The 14,822-nt window shown below is 37.3% G+C and overlaps 1 protein-coding gene across 2 annotated transcripts in view; it reads right to left on the bottom strand.

The window, feature by feature from the left end:
- Positions 1 to 14,822, bottom strand: part of PIBF1 (progesterone immunomodulatory binding factor 1) — a 200,726-nt gene that overhangs the window by 17,658 nt on the left and 168,246 nt on the right. For both annotated transcript variants that reach the window (XM_030311936.1, XM_030311945.1), the window contains exon 16: positions 13,931 to 14,015. In XM_030311936.1, the coding sequence (XP_030167796.1) occupies positions 13,931 to 14,015 (85 nt within the window). The remainder of the gene's footprint in view (positions 1 to 13,930; positions 14,016 to 14,822) is intronic.

The raw sequence follows: 14,822 nt of genomic DNA, 5'->3' as shown, positions 1-14,822 counted from the left end.
ATGCCAATGCCACTACACTCTAAACAATAGATAAAGCAGATTTTGTATGGCAGAACTGTTAGAGAACAGTAGCAGTATCTACGACTGCAAACCCCTCTTTTCCAGTCCCTCAGTCTTCCCGTCAAAATACTTGTTCCCATTTGTAGGCTAACGTCTCCCTAGAGTGCAGGTCTTTCTGGGTTCAAAGCCGTCATTATTTACACAATAGAACATCTATCTTCTATCAAAGCCTTCGATACACACACTTTCAGGTTTGGAAGTGATCTTCAAGTTATTTAACCCAGACTCGATACAAAACAAAACAACACAACAACAACAAAGCAACAAAGCAACAAAGCAAAGGAAAACAAATAAAACATGTCTCCTTATGAGGTCTATCTTTAGGTTTTAATTCTAGCCTTTGGAGACATGTATAACAAGTCTATTACTGCTTCTTTCACATGCTTACTTTGAATTTCTTACATCTCTCTGAATCATTTCTTCTGTAAATACCCCCAGTTCATTCATCCCTTTTATGACTAAAAAGAATTCTTGAGTTCTTTCACTATCCTGATTGTTTTCCTCAGATTATCTTCTAGTATTTAAAAGTTTTGGGCCTAGAACAGAACAAAGAAAAAAGTCTTGGCCAGCGAAGAGTAGAGTAAGGCCTATCTACTTCTTATTCTAATGTATTTAAGACGACATTCACATTTTTGGAACCATACCTTATCTATGACTGAAAGCTTAGCAAGAGCTCAAGTATTTACTTGAATGAGAGACTACTGTGCTGTCATAGCCTAAGGGATGTAACTAATCACCTGGTACATTCTTTCCTGAACTTGGATATAATCTTAAGGTCAGGCAGAAGAAGCTAGTGTTAATATAGTAGAGTAGGCCCCTGAGTTGAAATCACTGCCATTGTTGAACTTACAACAGAAGTATGGGCACTTTGATTCTGCTGATTGGTTTGTACATACCTTTATCTTGTCTGATTGCTGGGTTATACATCTTGGACTTCTAACTGCTCTCCCTTCTGGTATTCATGCTCTCTTGGTGCCCAGCTTTCCCTCTGAAACAGTATTCATATAGTTGCTGTCTAGTTTCTGGCCTTTACTCTCTTAGTATAATCTGATAGGTTTTTATGCATGTTCTAGCTGATGTCCATCATCGACTTCAGTCTCTAAACACTGTGCTCTATTTTGAGGGCTGGTTTCCTGAGTGTGGCTCATTCCAGTGCCTATACTTTCTCAATGTTTTATTCTTAGTCTTCTTTGTGTTAGCTCCTTGATATGTGATCAGTGACTTGTTAAGTTACATCAAAATAGTGCTAATATGGTACCTAACAGGATTATGATCATAATTATCTCACATCATTGTTCACAATCTCTTGGTCACCACATATTTCCAGGGACTTATCTTAGAGCTTTGCATTTTGTGCATCTCCTCATGTCCTAGAATTGTGTGGTTTGTTACAAACTGCTACAGTTCTTAGTCATAAAAACACAGGGTTAGAAATGATAGTAGAAGGTCATTTACTTGTCCCTTACTGATTAAAAAAAAGGTCAGAGAAATGTACTTACTATTTAAAAGAAAATATGCCAAACTTCTGAAATATAGTGGAAATAAAACATATTTCATTCTAAAATATTTAAAAAACTAGAAAATAACAGGTCTATATGATACCTAGTAGATATGAAAATATGATGTGAAAAAAGTTAAAAGGACATATATATGCAGATAAAATATTTTTATTTATTTTGCTTTTTTCAGATAAAATATTTTTATGATGAGATATATTGTTTCACACAAGACATAGTTTTGCTTGTAATATACAACAAAGATATTTGTAATTTTAAAGATGATGAAAGATTAAAGCCAAAATACTTATGAAAATCAAAATAAATTAAAAAAATTTTTTTAATGTTTATTTATTTTTGAGAGAGAGAGAGAGAGAGAGAGAGAGAGAGAGAGAGAGAGAGAGAGAGAGTGAGTGGGGGAGGGGCAGAAAGAGGGGGAGACACAGAATCCAAAGCAAGCTCCAGGCTCTGAGCTGTCAGCACAGAGCCCGACGCGGGGCTCAAACTCATGAACTGTGAGATCATGACCTGAGCCAAAGGTGGACACTCAACTGACTGAGCCACTCAGGCGCCCCGAAAATCAAAATCATTTGACCTAGTTCTACTGAGTTCTGTACAAGTCCACATAAACACAGAGGTCCACCAGAATACAATCTAAAAGAAATTCACATGTCTTTTATGCAATTCAAAACTGAGAAGAGTTATTAACTTTCTACAAAATGGATAACTGAGATTCAGTTGTTATTTCTGTGAAATGGGTAAAAGACCATTATAGGGTTCCTGTGAGGCTTAAATAAAGTAAATGAGTATAAAAAACTCTAAAGTAATATACAAATATTAAGCATTCTTATTATTACCTGAAAAGCACCTATTTTGGGAAAAAGTTCAATGCTCTTGAATTCTATTAAAAAAAATTTTTTTAACGTTTATTTATTTATTTTTAGAAAGAGAGAGAGAGCTGTGGAGGGGCAGAGAGAGAGGGAGAGAGAGCATCCCAAGCAGGCTCTTTTCTGTCAGCACAGCCCAATGTGGGGTTTGAACTCACGAAATGTGAGATTATGACCTGAGCCGAAGTCAAGAGTTGGACACTTAACTGACTAAGCCACATAAGTGCCCCAGTGCTCTTGAATTCTAGAAGGCACAAGCAAAAGACCAGGTCTCTCAATACGAAGGAATAATTTAAAACGTTTGCTTTCTTTGATTCCATATTTCCAAACACACTTGGTTGAAAGCAATCTATAACTGATCCGTATGTATATTAGTATAACATAATCTGAAAATGTTGTAAACATTTTGGTAAAAAGAAGCTATAAAAATTCAAGATATTATTATTACTGATATGTAATAGGTTTGGTTCTGGCATACTTTTAAAAGTATATGTAAATTTGAGATTATCAATGAGTATTTTTTGCAATATTTTACTCCCTGAATTTCCTTGGACCTGAGTTCACATACCCTTATATGGAAAAAATAAGCATTCTAAAACTTTATAGAAAAAATATGACTTCCTTTGTATGTGTGCTTTAGGTTTTCACTATAATAATTGTCTTTCTTTAAAATACTCACTTAAACCCAGCAAATCAAAGCAAATTTTAACTGGAAGAGTACCACTAAGATGAGAAATGTATAAATCTGAGAAATAATTGAATCTTCATTTAAAGAAAAATTAACTTATGCACTCGGTGTGTTTTTTTTTTTTTTTTTAGGATGATGTAAAATGTAACTACAGAAGTATATAAAAAAACATGTAAAAAAGGTACTCTTAAGAAAATGTCAAAACGTGAAGTAGGAACCAAAAGGAATGACACACATATAGAAATATGTAATTTATTTGAACCCTTTATGAAGTGGATTGCCTAAGGGGCACTTGTGGTGCTGAAATGTCCCTGAAACTTTCCGAGAAATCACAAAGAACATAACGAGTTAGAATCCGGGAACATAAACATACCATAAAAGAATGATAATTATACTGTGACTTCACTTTTAAGAAACCTGGCTAACTGCAGGTTTGTTTTCTTTTTGTTAGGTGATATACACTGCAGTAAGGGGTAAGTTATCTGGGCTAATGGGACTACAACATTTAGGCAAGTATGGGGCTTTGCATATTCTATGTACCGTAGTAAGGAGTGGTTAGTTAATTCTGGTTAAATACAAACTGAAATGCCTGTAGACCCTGAAAGATATTATTGGTAGAGGCACTAAGCGAAGGGGTAGAAGAACCTTACTTAAGTCTTAGAAATAGATACTGCCCATGAACATATACCATTCCTTAGAGGCTGGATACCCATAGAGGTTGCTGCGTCCAGGGTTTTAGGAATAGCTTTACTGTAGACAAACTTTTCAAAGCTTTTTTTTTTTTTTTTTAAATTTTATTTTAGAGGGACAGAGAGCATGCGAGTGGGGGAGAGGCACAGAGGGGGAGAGAGAGAATCCCAAGCAGCCTCCACACTTAGCACGGAGCCTGACATGGGGCTCGATCCCACGACCCTGGGATCATGACCTTAGCCAAAATCAAGAGTCAGACGCTCAACCGACTGAGCCACCCAGGCGCCCCTAGACAAACTTTTCAGATAGGACTTCCTAGTGGCTACTTTCAGATAAATCTCTGAAATTGTTCTTGGGTGCAACAGACCTTCCATACTTCTTCAGTTAAAATGTTATCAGTTGTCAGAGTGTATTTTACTATCTGAGGGAAGGGGATGAGGATATATTAAAGGCTAGTTTCTAAAGCTTTCTATTTGACTATTCTATTTGACAGCTTCAAGTGCAATTATAGTGGAAGACTGTAAAGGGCCATAACAAACATTCAACTGAGTACTTATTATGTGCTAAATACTGTGCTAAAAGGCTAATATACAAGGAAGAATGAAGTACTTTACTGGGAAAGACACATGCATAATTATGACATATAGTGATGTGAACATTAATAGAAATATTTAAAAAACTATTGGAAAGAGGTAGAAAAAAAAGATAAGTTTTTCTTTGTCAAGTTACAGAGAACTTCAAAGCATACATAACATATGAATTGAATTTTGAAACAGAAGGGAAAAAGAAAAAGGAACCACCTTCATAGAGTTATGTGCCTGTGACATGCCAGGAATGTTACTACAGTATTTCATTCTCATATAGTCCTGAAAAGTAGATATTACTTTCACACACGAGGAAACTAAGTTTAGAGGGGTTCAATTATCATCACAAGAATCCATGGCTATCAAGTAGCAAAGCTGTGATATGAACTCATCTTGTCTGTTTAACTTTTGGCTTTTTCCACAGTATTCCAAATGTAGGTGACATAAAGAATATAAAGGTAATTCCAACCTTACAATTTAACAAGAGATCTGAACATGTATAATATGCATACCTAAGAGAAGGTGGAATGTAATTCTGGACCAATCCACCTGTCCATCTTCCCCATGTTGACACCTAGCATGCTGAATGCTACTGGAAAAAAATTACATAGAATGGTGGTACTACTAGAAACACATGGTGTTTCAACTTGGCAATTATTTGATGTTTCCATAATATATATCACTCATTTACTGTGTGGCTATTTCAAAATTCTATTTCCTCAAAACTGTGACATTAGCACATCTGCCATTATAGTATAGCCATTAGACAGGAACTACCTAAATTCTTACCACCAAACCTACAAACTCACTTTTATCTTAACATAATCTTTATTTCTATCTTCAAAATGGAAAAGGTATAGCCCTCCTGTCTAAAGTTAAATCCCATCACTGTGCTCTGATCTTCTCCTTCCCTAACACTTTGCTCAGCTGATTATTTTCTCATTTGTATCTGCAACGTCTACGTGCCTCCTTCCCATCACCATTTAAACTGGATACTCTCATCCAATGGAGAAAAAGACAGTCTCTTTAGCAAATGGTGCTGGGAGAACTGGATAGCAACATGCACAAGAATGAAACTAGACCATACACAAAAATAAACTCAAAATAGATGAAAGACCTAAATGTGAGACAGGAAACAATCAAATTCCTAGAGGAGAAAACAGGCAACAACCTCTTTGACTTCAGCTGCAGCAATTTCTTGCTCGACATGTCTCCAAAGGCAAGGGAATTAAAAGCAAAAATGAACTATTGGGACCTCATCAAGATAAAAAGCTTCTGTACTACAAAGGAAACAATCAACAAAACTAAAAGGCAACCAACAGAATGGGAAAAGATATTTGCAAATGACATATCGGATAAAGGACTAGTATCCGAAACCTATAAAGAACTTACCAAATTCAACACCTAAAAAACAAACAATCCAGTGAAGAAATGGGCAGAAGACATGAATAGACACTATTCCAAAGAAGACATCCAGATGGCCAACAGACACATGAAAAGATGCTCAACGTCACTCGTCATCAGGGAAATACAAATCAAAGCCACACTGATATACCACCTCACACTGGTCAGAGTGGCTAAAATTAACAACTCAGGAAACAACAGATACTGGTGAGGATGTGGAGAAATGGGAACCCTCTTGTACTATTGATGGGAATGCAAACTGGTGCAGCCCTTTGGAAAGCAGTGTGGAAGTTCCTCAAAAAATTAAAAATAGAAATACCCTATGACCCAGCAAAAGCACTACTAGGAATTTATCCAAAGGATACAAGAGTGCTGATTCATAGGGGATCATGTACCCCAATGTTTGTAGAAGCACTTTCAACAATAGCCGAATTATGGAAAGAGCCTAAATGTCTATCAACTGATGAATGGATAAAGAAGATGTGGTTTATATATACAATGGAATACTATTTGGCAATGAGAAAGAATGAAATCATGCCATTTGCAGCAACATGGATGGAACTAGAGGGTATTATGCTAAGTGAAATAAGTCAGTCCGAAAAAGATATCATATGTTTTCACTCATATGTGGAACTTGAGAAACTTAACAGAAGACCATGAGAGAAGGGGGAAAAAATAGTTACAGAGAGGGAGGGAGGCAAACCATAAAATACTCTTAAATACAGATAACAAACTGAGGGTTGATGGGCGGGGGGGGGGGGGTGGCAGAGGAGAGGGGAAAATGGGTGATGGGCATTGAGGAGGGCACTTGTTGGGATGAGCACTGGGTGTTGTATGCAAGTGATGAATCATGGGAATCTACCCCCAAAACCAAGAGCACACTGTATACACTGTATGTTAGCCAATTTGACATTAAATTATATTAAAAAAAAAACACAACACAACTGGATACTCTCTAGCTGTGGGAGGTAAAAGCCCTCGACTTCATGCCTCCTGCCTGATCATGCTATATTCTCTGATTTAAATATCTCAAGGGCTGTCTATTTTTCCCACAGCCCACTTTTCAACTTCCGCTCACTCATCAATTCTCTGTCGTCTGCTTTTTAGCTCCACTGAAAGTGCTGTACCATCTTGTTAAATTCAATCGATGGTTGCTTTTTTATCTTTGTCTGACTTGGCCCCTCGACAGTCCATGTCACTGGCCAGATTCTACTCTCCTTCTGATGTTCCTGCTATCTTTATGGTCACCCTGCACTCTAATTTGTATATGTACTTTTTCCTCTGCCCATCCTTTAAATGTTGGTACTCTTCAAGAGTATGGCCTCTGCCTTTTTCTGCTCTCACTGTATGTAGTTCATTTATCAGTTCATTTAATGACTTCCATGTAAAGCACTATCTTTATGCTGTGACCCCCAAATCTCTACCTCTAGATGAGTTCTCTTTCTTAGGCTCCAGAACCTACATTTAAAAAAAATACATATTTTAAGCTTATTTATTTATTTTTGAGAAAGATAGAGACAGCGTGACCAGGAGAAGGGCAGAGAGAGGGAGGGATAGAGAGAATCCCAAGCAGGCTTGTAGCTGTGAGCACAGAGCCCAGTGTGGGGCTCGAACTCAAGAAACTGTTAGATCATGACCTGAGCTGAAACTAAGAGTCAGAAGCTTAACCAACTGAGCCACCCAGACGCCCCTCCAGAATCTACATTTTTAACTCTCTCCTGGTTATCTCTACTTAGGTATTTCCTTGAGCTTTTCTTCTCCAAATCTATTTCTCCCATGTGCTGTGTAGCACCACCATAAACCCAGGCCACAAGCCAAAACCCAGGCCATCAATTCTCATTCCTCCTCTCTTCAACAGTTTCTGGATCCAATCACCACGCTCTATGATTCTGCTTTCTAAATAGCTTTCAAGTTAGTCCATTCTTGGGGCACCTGCATGGCTTAGTCAGTTAAGTGTACGACTTTGGCTCAGATCATGATCTCATGGCTCGTGGGTTTGAGCCCTGCATCAGGCTCTGTGCTGACAGCTCAGAGCCTGAAGCCTACTTTAGATTCTAGGTCTCCCTCTCTCTCTGCCCCTCCCTAACTCACAAGAGTGCGTTCTCTCTCTCTCTCTCTCTCTCTCTCTCAGAAATAAACATTAAAAAAATTCAAATTAGTCCATTTTTGCTCGACACCATCATCACTAGTCAAGTTCAAGATACCACCATCACTCACTGAAATACTGGAATAGCTTCTTAAGTGGAGCTCTTACTACTACCCTTAATATAGCTGCAAAAGAAATTAGAAAAGAGCTTTTACATCAGCTTTTTTTATTTTTTTATTTTTTAAATGTTTATTCATTTTTGAGAGACAGGGAGACAGGGCGTGAGCAAGGGAGGGGCAGAGAGAGAGGGAGACACAGAATCCGAAGCAGGCTCCAGGCTCCGAGCTGTCAGCACAGAGCCCTACGCAGGGCTCGAACTCATGAACCATGAGATCATGACCTGAGCTGAGGTCAGACGCTTAACTGACCGAGCCACCCAGGTGCCCCTTTTACATCAGCTTTTTAAAATTATGCTCAGTATTCTATTAGACATTTGGCTGATTAAATATGATTTTCCAACTCTTGAAAACTTATATTCTAAGGGCATATGATGAAATATACACACAGAAGCGCAGAATTAGAATTTCCAAATCAGCAAATCTTGTTTCAGTGAGGCAAAGATGAGTGGATAAAAATGGATGAAACATGAAAAAGCCATTAAAGAAGATTCCTGATAGGGGCCTGGGTGGGTCATGATCTCACAGTTTGTGGGTTCAAGCCTCACATTGGGCTCTGCACTGGCAGTACAGAGCCTGCTTGGGATTCTCTCTGATGCCTCTCCCTGACTCGTGTTCTCTCTCTCTCTCAAAATAAATACATAAATTAAAAAAAAAATTTTTTTTTCAATGTTTATTTATTTTTGGGACAGAGAGAGACAGAGCATGAACGGGGGAGGGTCAGAGAGAGAGGGAGACACAGAATCGGAAACAGGCTCCAGGCTCTGAGCCATCAGCCCAGAGCCTGACGTGGGGCTCGAACTCACGGACCGCGAGATCATGACCTGGCTGAAGTCGGACACTTAACTGACTGCGCCACCCAGGCGCCCCAAAATACATAAATTAAAAAAAAAAAAACAAGAGTCCTGAGAGGTACACTCAACAAGAAAGAAGACATTCCAAGTCATCACATTTCTTTTACTCAAAACTGAATTATTTAGCTTGAAGCCCTGCTATGCTATCCAACAGTGGGGTCCTAGGAGTTGATCTTTTCCTTGACCTCCTTTTTACCTCATTATTTAAGATTAAATTATTTTATATTTTTACACCTCAGAGGTCTCAGTATATAAGTAAAGACATTTAAGGGTAAAAAAGATCACAACCTATTGAAAGAAACAGAGAAAGTTATTCTGAGGCATCAAAAGTGAAAGAGGAAAAAAAGATTATAACACCTGGATAAGATATTCAGCTCTGAGTGTTTTGGCAACTAAGACAAAAAGGAAACACATTAAATTACATAGTTTTCACTTTCTGACAAAAAAGAAAGAATATAACTTCATCTACAGTGGCAAAAATATTTCCTGGAACTAATGCAAGCAATAATTCATCATGAGGTTTTTGTCTAAATGGAACTAAGGAAAAAGATCATAAGCTTTTGTTTCAGGGAAAAAAAAAAAGGATTTTCTTTTAGTTTTGACAGTAAGTATATAATCATGGTTTAGTTTTTTTTAACTCAGCCTCAGTTTTGTCTGTAAAAGTGGGGACAATGATATTTAACTCTGTGATATTTAACTTAGCTACTTTTAAGCAAGTAATTTTGATCTAACACTAATTAATATAGAAAATAAAAACCCTCATAGAGGTCATGCCCCAATGTCTTAGAATTGTCAACCTAGAATTATCTCATCTGTTTTCTTTTTTCATTTAACGCATACTTGGATAATTATGTAAAGGAGTTGGCGATCTCATTTCATAGTACAGGACCATCTAAAGTCTTTTTATTTTGGGGCACCTGGGTGGCTCAGTTGGTTGAATGTCTGACTTCAGCTCTGGTCATGATCTCACGGTTCATGGGTTTGAGCCCCATGTCAGACTTTATGCTGACAGCTCAGAGCCTGGAGCCTGCTTCAGATTCTATTTTTCTCTCTCTCTCTGCTCTCCCCTAGTTTGCACTCTGTCTCTCTAGCCCTCAAAAATAAACACTAGGGGTGCCTGGGTGGCTCAGTTGGTTAAGCGTCCAACTTCGGCTCAGGTCATGATCTCATGTTCCGTGAGTTCGAGCCCCGCGTTGGGCTCTGTGCTGACAGCTCAGAGCCTGGAGCCTGCTTCAGGTTCTGTGTCTCCCTCTCTCTCTGACCCTCCCCCGTTCATGCTCTGTCTCTCTCTGTCTCAAAAATAAATAAACATTAAAAAAATAATAAAAAATAAAATAAAATAAAAATAAACATTAAAAAATTTTAAAAAAAGTTATTTTATTAAGTGTATTTATTTACTTTGAGAGAAGGAGAGAGAGAGAGAGAGAGAGAGAGAGACAGAGAGAGAGAGAGAGAATGGGTGAGGGAGACAGCGAGAGAATCCTAAGGAGGTGCCGCACTGTCAGCATGGAGCCCAATGCAGGGCTTGAACTCACAAACCATGAGATCATGACCTGAGCTGAAATCAAGAGTCGGATGCTTAACCCACTGAGCCACCCAGGCACCTCAGGACCACCTAAAGTCTTATTGGAACTAAGTGACACTTAAAAAGTTAAATTGTCCAGTGCAAAAAAGGCAATGAAAAACTTTAAAATGTGCATTTGATCACATGTGGATTTAAACAGAAAATTTAGCTGGGATTAAAGCAGTGACTCATATTAGACAATTTTCCCAGGGTCCTGCCTAGGGTGGGGCAAGCTCTCAGGTGCACTGTGCATGGTCCTCAGAGTGGGCACGTCCTATATTTTGTGCCCTAGGTGCCTTGTTTGCCTCACCTTAGTCTCAGCCCCAATTTTCTTTCTTTCTTTTTTTATTATTAAAAAAATTAATATTTATTTATTTGACAGAGGAAGAGAGAGACAGAGCACAAGCAGGGGAGGGACAGAGAGAGAGGGAGACACATAATCTGAAACAGGCTCCAGCTCTGAGCTGTCAGCACAGAGCCCGATGCGGGGCTCGAACTCACTAGTTGTAAGATCATGACCTGGGCTGAAGTTGAACACTCAACTGACTGAGCCACCCAGGAGCCCCCTCAGCCCTGATTTTCACTTTCAAAATATTACATTTATCAGAGGTATTCTTATCCGACTGTTATCTATTGGCTATTCTAAGCACTTGACCCATCAGAGCCATAAAATGAATATATCAATTCTGTAGACTCTCTGTTTCATCAGGTAAATATTCAAGTGAATGGTCAAGCATTACCCTGGGTCACCTGCCACTCCCTTCCATATAAGCAGTTTACACTTGCTTTTGTATCTGCACGTTCTATGCAAGTTGGCATTAAACTGTTTCTTAGAAAAAGATGAAAAATTTGTATCAAGTTTATTTTATTAAGCTTCAATTTTTATTTTGCTTTGAAAAGAAATAAAGCTCCTTTTCTTTAGCTGTTTGGCATTAAGAAAAGTTATAATGTTGGATTATTAAAATGTAATTGCCAAAATGAAGATCCTATCAAATGCATGAAAATTAACTGATAATTAGACATGCATCCACGCACATTTCATTGGTGTCATATAGTAGGAGTTTCATTTTGCTAAGTATTTAATTTCTATGTTTAAACATATTTTCTTCTAAACTTACTCAATTCTCAACCCATTAAGTATAACTTTGAGTTTTTATTTGGACTCATGAATAATGTGATTCCAAGCATGATGTATAAAATATATAAAGTTGCTCCTATCTTTTTCAGAGTGTAGCATAATCTTCTAAAAACAAATGAGAATCGCCATTCCAAAAACATACTTGTTATGCAGCTTTATGGAAAAAAAGTAGCTGGTATCGCTGAATGGACATCTGCAGTTACTATTTCCCAAATAGTCAGTTTTGTGAAAATCCACATAGTGAATGAATCAGGCTTCCACAGTGAAGAAACAACTATTTGAAGGCAGAATCTAAGGACACAAGTGGTAGTAGATGGGGCCTGGAAGCCAGAAAAAAAGAGTATCTTCAGAGAAGCTCTTCCTAATCTATATCACCTGTTGTTAGATCTAGTTAGCTACACAAAAGTCATCTCTAAAATCTAGTCCAGGGACACCTTATCCCTTTCACCCAACATATAAAATACACCTTTAAGAGAACCTACTCCAAAGGCCATTTCTAAGACAGAGACAACCCTGCAATTCCCCTGACACCACTTCTAGGATATACACTTCTGAACTGCTTCCAGTAATATTCCCCACTTCATCTCTCTCAATAATATCTTTCCAATAATTTCTTCCCAAATACCTGATATAGCTTTCCCAGACTAGGAAACAATGTCTTCAGGATACTTATAAACCAATGATCTGTTTTGAGCATTTCTTTCTCTGTTAGGATAACAAAATGGCAAAAACATGGCCAAGACAAGGCAGTGATAGTTCAATGGAAAAAATGCACTGGATTAAAAAACTAGGCTTCATAATACCAACTGTTGGCGAGGATGCGGAACAACTGGAACACGCATTCATTGCTGACGGGAATGCAAAAGGTGCAGTCACTGTGGAAAATAGTTTGGCAGTCTCTTATAAAGTTAAACATATACTTTCCATAGGACCCAGAAATCCTGCTCCTGGGGTATCTACCAAGAGAAAAGGAAACTGACATTCACACCAAAACACGTACACAATCGTTTATAGCAGCTGTATTATTTACAGACGCCTCCAAATGGAAACAAGTCAAATGATCATCAACTGGTGAATGGAGTAACAAACTCTGGTATATCCATACAATAGAATATTCCTCAGCAACAAAAAGGAATAAATGACTAATATTTGCAGCAACATAGGTATATCCCTTTTTAAATTTTTGAGAGAGAAAGGGAGAGAGAGAGAGAGGGAGAATGAGTGGGGGAGGGGCAAAGAGCAAGGAGACACAGAATCTGAAGCGGGCTCCAGGCTCCAAGCTGTCGGCACAGAGCCCGACAACACAGGGCCCAGACTCACGACCCATGAGATCATGATCTGAGCCAAAGCTCAACTGATTAAGCCACCCAGGCGCCCCCTCGGTGTATCTTTTTTATGGTAAGTGAAAAAAGTCCAACCTGAAAAGACTGATAATTCATTTATTCAACATTCTGGGGAAATGTAAAATCTTTTGTTGGAAAAGGTAAAACTATAGGGACAGAAAATAGATAAGGGGTTGCTAGGACTGGAGCTGGGGAGAAGGGTCGACACAAAAAGGGCATGAAGGAATTTCCTGAAGTGACAAAACTATTTTCTTTATTGATTATGGTAATGGTTATGAAACTGGGTGTGTCAGTCAAAAATCATAGAAATGTATGCTTAAACAGGGCATGAATTTTACTGTGGGTGTACTGTACTTCAATAAGTCTGACTCAAAAAAACAAGAAAGAAAAATGGGGTTATCTCTTAGTTACTAACTGGCTTTGGGCAAGCCACTCGAAACTCATTTCTCCTTTGGGCAAGCCACTAGACATTCATTTGTCCTTTTATAAAATGAGGAAATTTTATTAGCTCTAAAGGATTTTTGGTGAGGAATAACAACAAAAAATCCTTTATGGACTCTAAAGTTCAACACAAATATTACACACTAGACATACATACAGTATATGGGCAATACAATGATGAATGAGACAGAGGTATGCTAAGGAAATATACTGTCTAGTGAGAAAGAGATAAAACAATTATTAAATAATGTGGAAATTCAATTCCAGATATATGAACAAGGCAATAAGGGGTCAATAACAAGGAGTATTCCAGGAATAAGAATTAACCCAAGAATGAAGTATAAATTAATTCATAATGAATAAAGTGTATCACATATTCAATATAAAGGACCGGATCACAATGAGACACAAACATGAGAAGTCATTAATGCACACGGACAACTGGGATCCAGTAATCGTAACACAACATGGACTTTGAAAAAGCCTAAAGTAAAAATTATGACAACATAGAAAAAGTACCTCACGATGATTTAGAAGTTGTTCTAAATCTAATGCCATTTGATTCTTCATCTGTAGTAAAGCTGACTTTTCTTTATTCAAATTGCTGAAAAAAGAAAAAAAACACCCAAGTTTTAAAAAGTCATCATATTGGTGTAAATCTAATTAATAAATAGAAAAAAGCAAAAGGCTAAAGACAAATATGATGGCTTGAATTAAAGAGAAATTAAATTTATACTCTATAAAGATATCTATCAGACCACCCACTATAATGTTTGATTTAACCAACAGCTAGCTATTTTCTAAGAAGACTTTTTCTTTTAATAATCATTTGACAGTGCAATTGAGATGTTTTCTGAGAATCTTTCCTGCCTAGTAGGGGTATAAAATTTGTGTTTTAAAGGTGACTATTTAATCCTGAAATGTAAAAAGATGAAGTGGGATTTATATAAAAGGTAAAGTATGTATGGGCAAAATAGTAAAACTCAAGATACTAGAAGTCAAATTAAAAATTTAACCTTAAAACTAAAAGTAACATTTTATAATTTACTGCACACTAAATTACCAGGTATATAATTGAATTAGATAAATGAATCAGATATTCAGTATGTGGTAAACTTGGGAAAACAATTTTTGTCTCTATATTCTTAGTTCAATCTTTAATTTCTAAGTCTGCCTTGTGAATTTCCCTTAGATAGGACCTGTTTTCTGATACGAAAGGGTGAAAAAAGCCTAAATAGAAGAATATATTAATATTTTAAAAGATAAATATTTGAGGCATGATTTATATTGTCTGGAGTTTTATTATTCAACATATAAAAATTAATTAGAACCGTTAAATGAAATACTTTTGAAAGCCCCTGGAATGAATCTACTCAGCACTACAACGAGAATAAGAAAAGCAACAGTGAAT

The sequence above is a fragment of the Lynx canadensis genome, chromosome A1 (assembly GCF_007474595.2).
Source record: "Lynx canadensis isolate LIC74 chromosome A1, mLynCan4.pri.v2, whole genome shotgun sequence".
In the NCBI taxonomy this organism is placed as follows: Eukaryota; Metazoa; Chordata; class Mammalia; order Carnivora; family Felidae; genus Lynx; species Lynx canadensis.
Note: the sequence above shows the minus strand (reverse complement) of the source record. Positions and strands in the feature narration are given on the sequence as shown.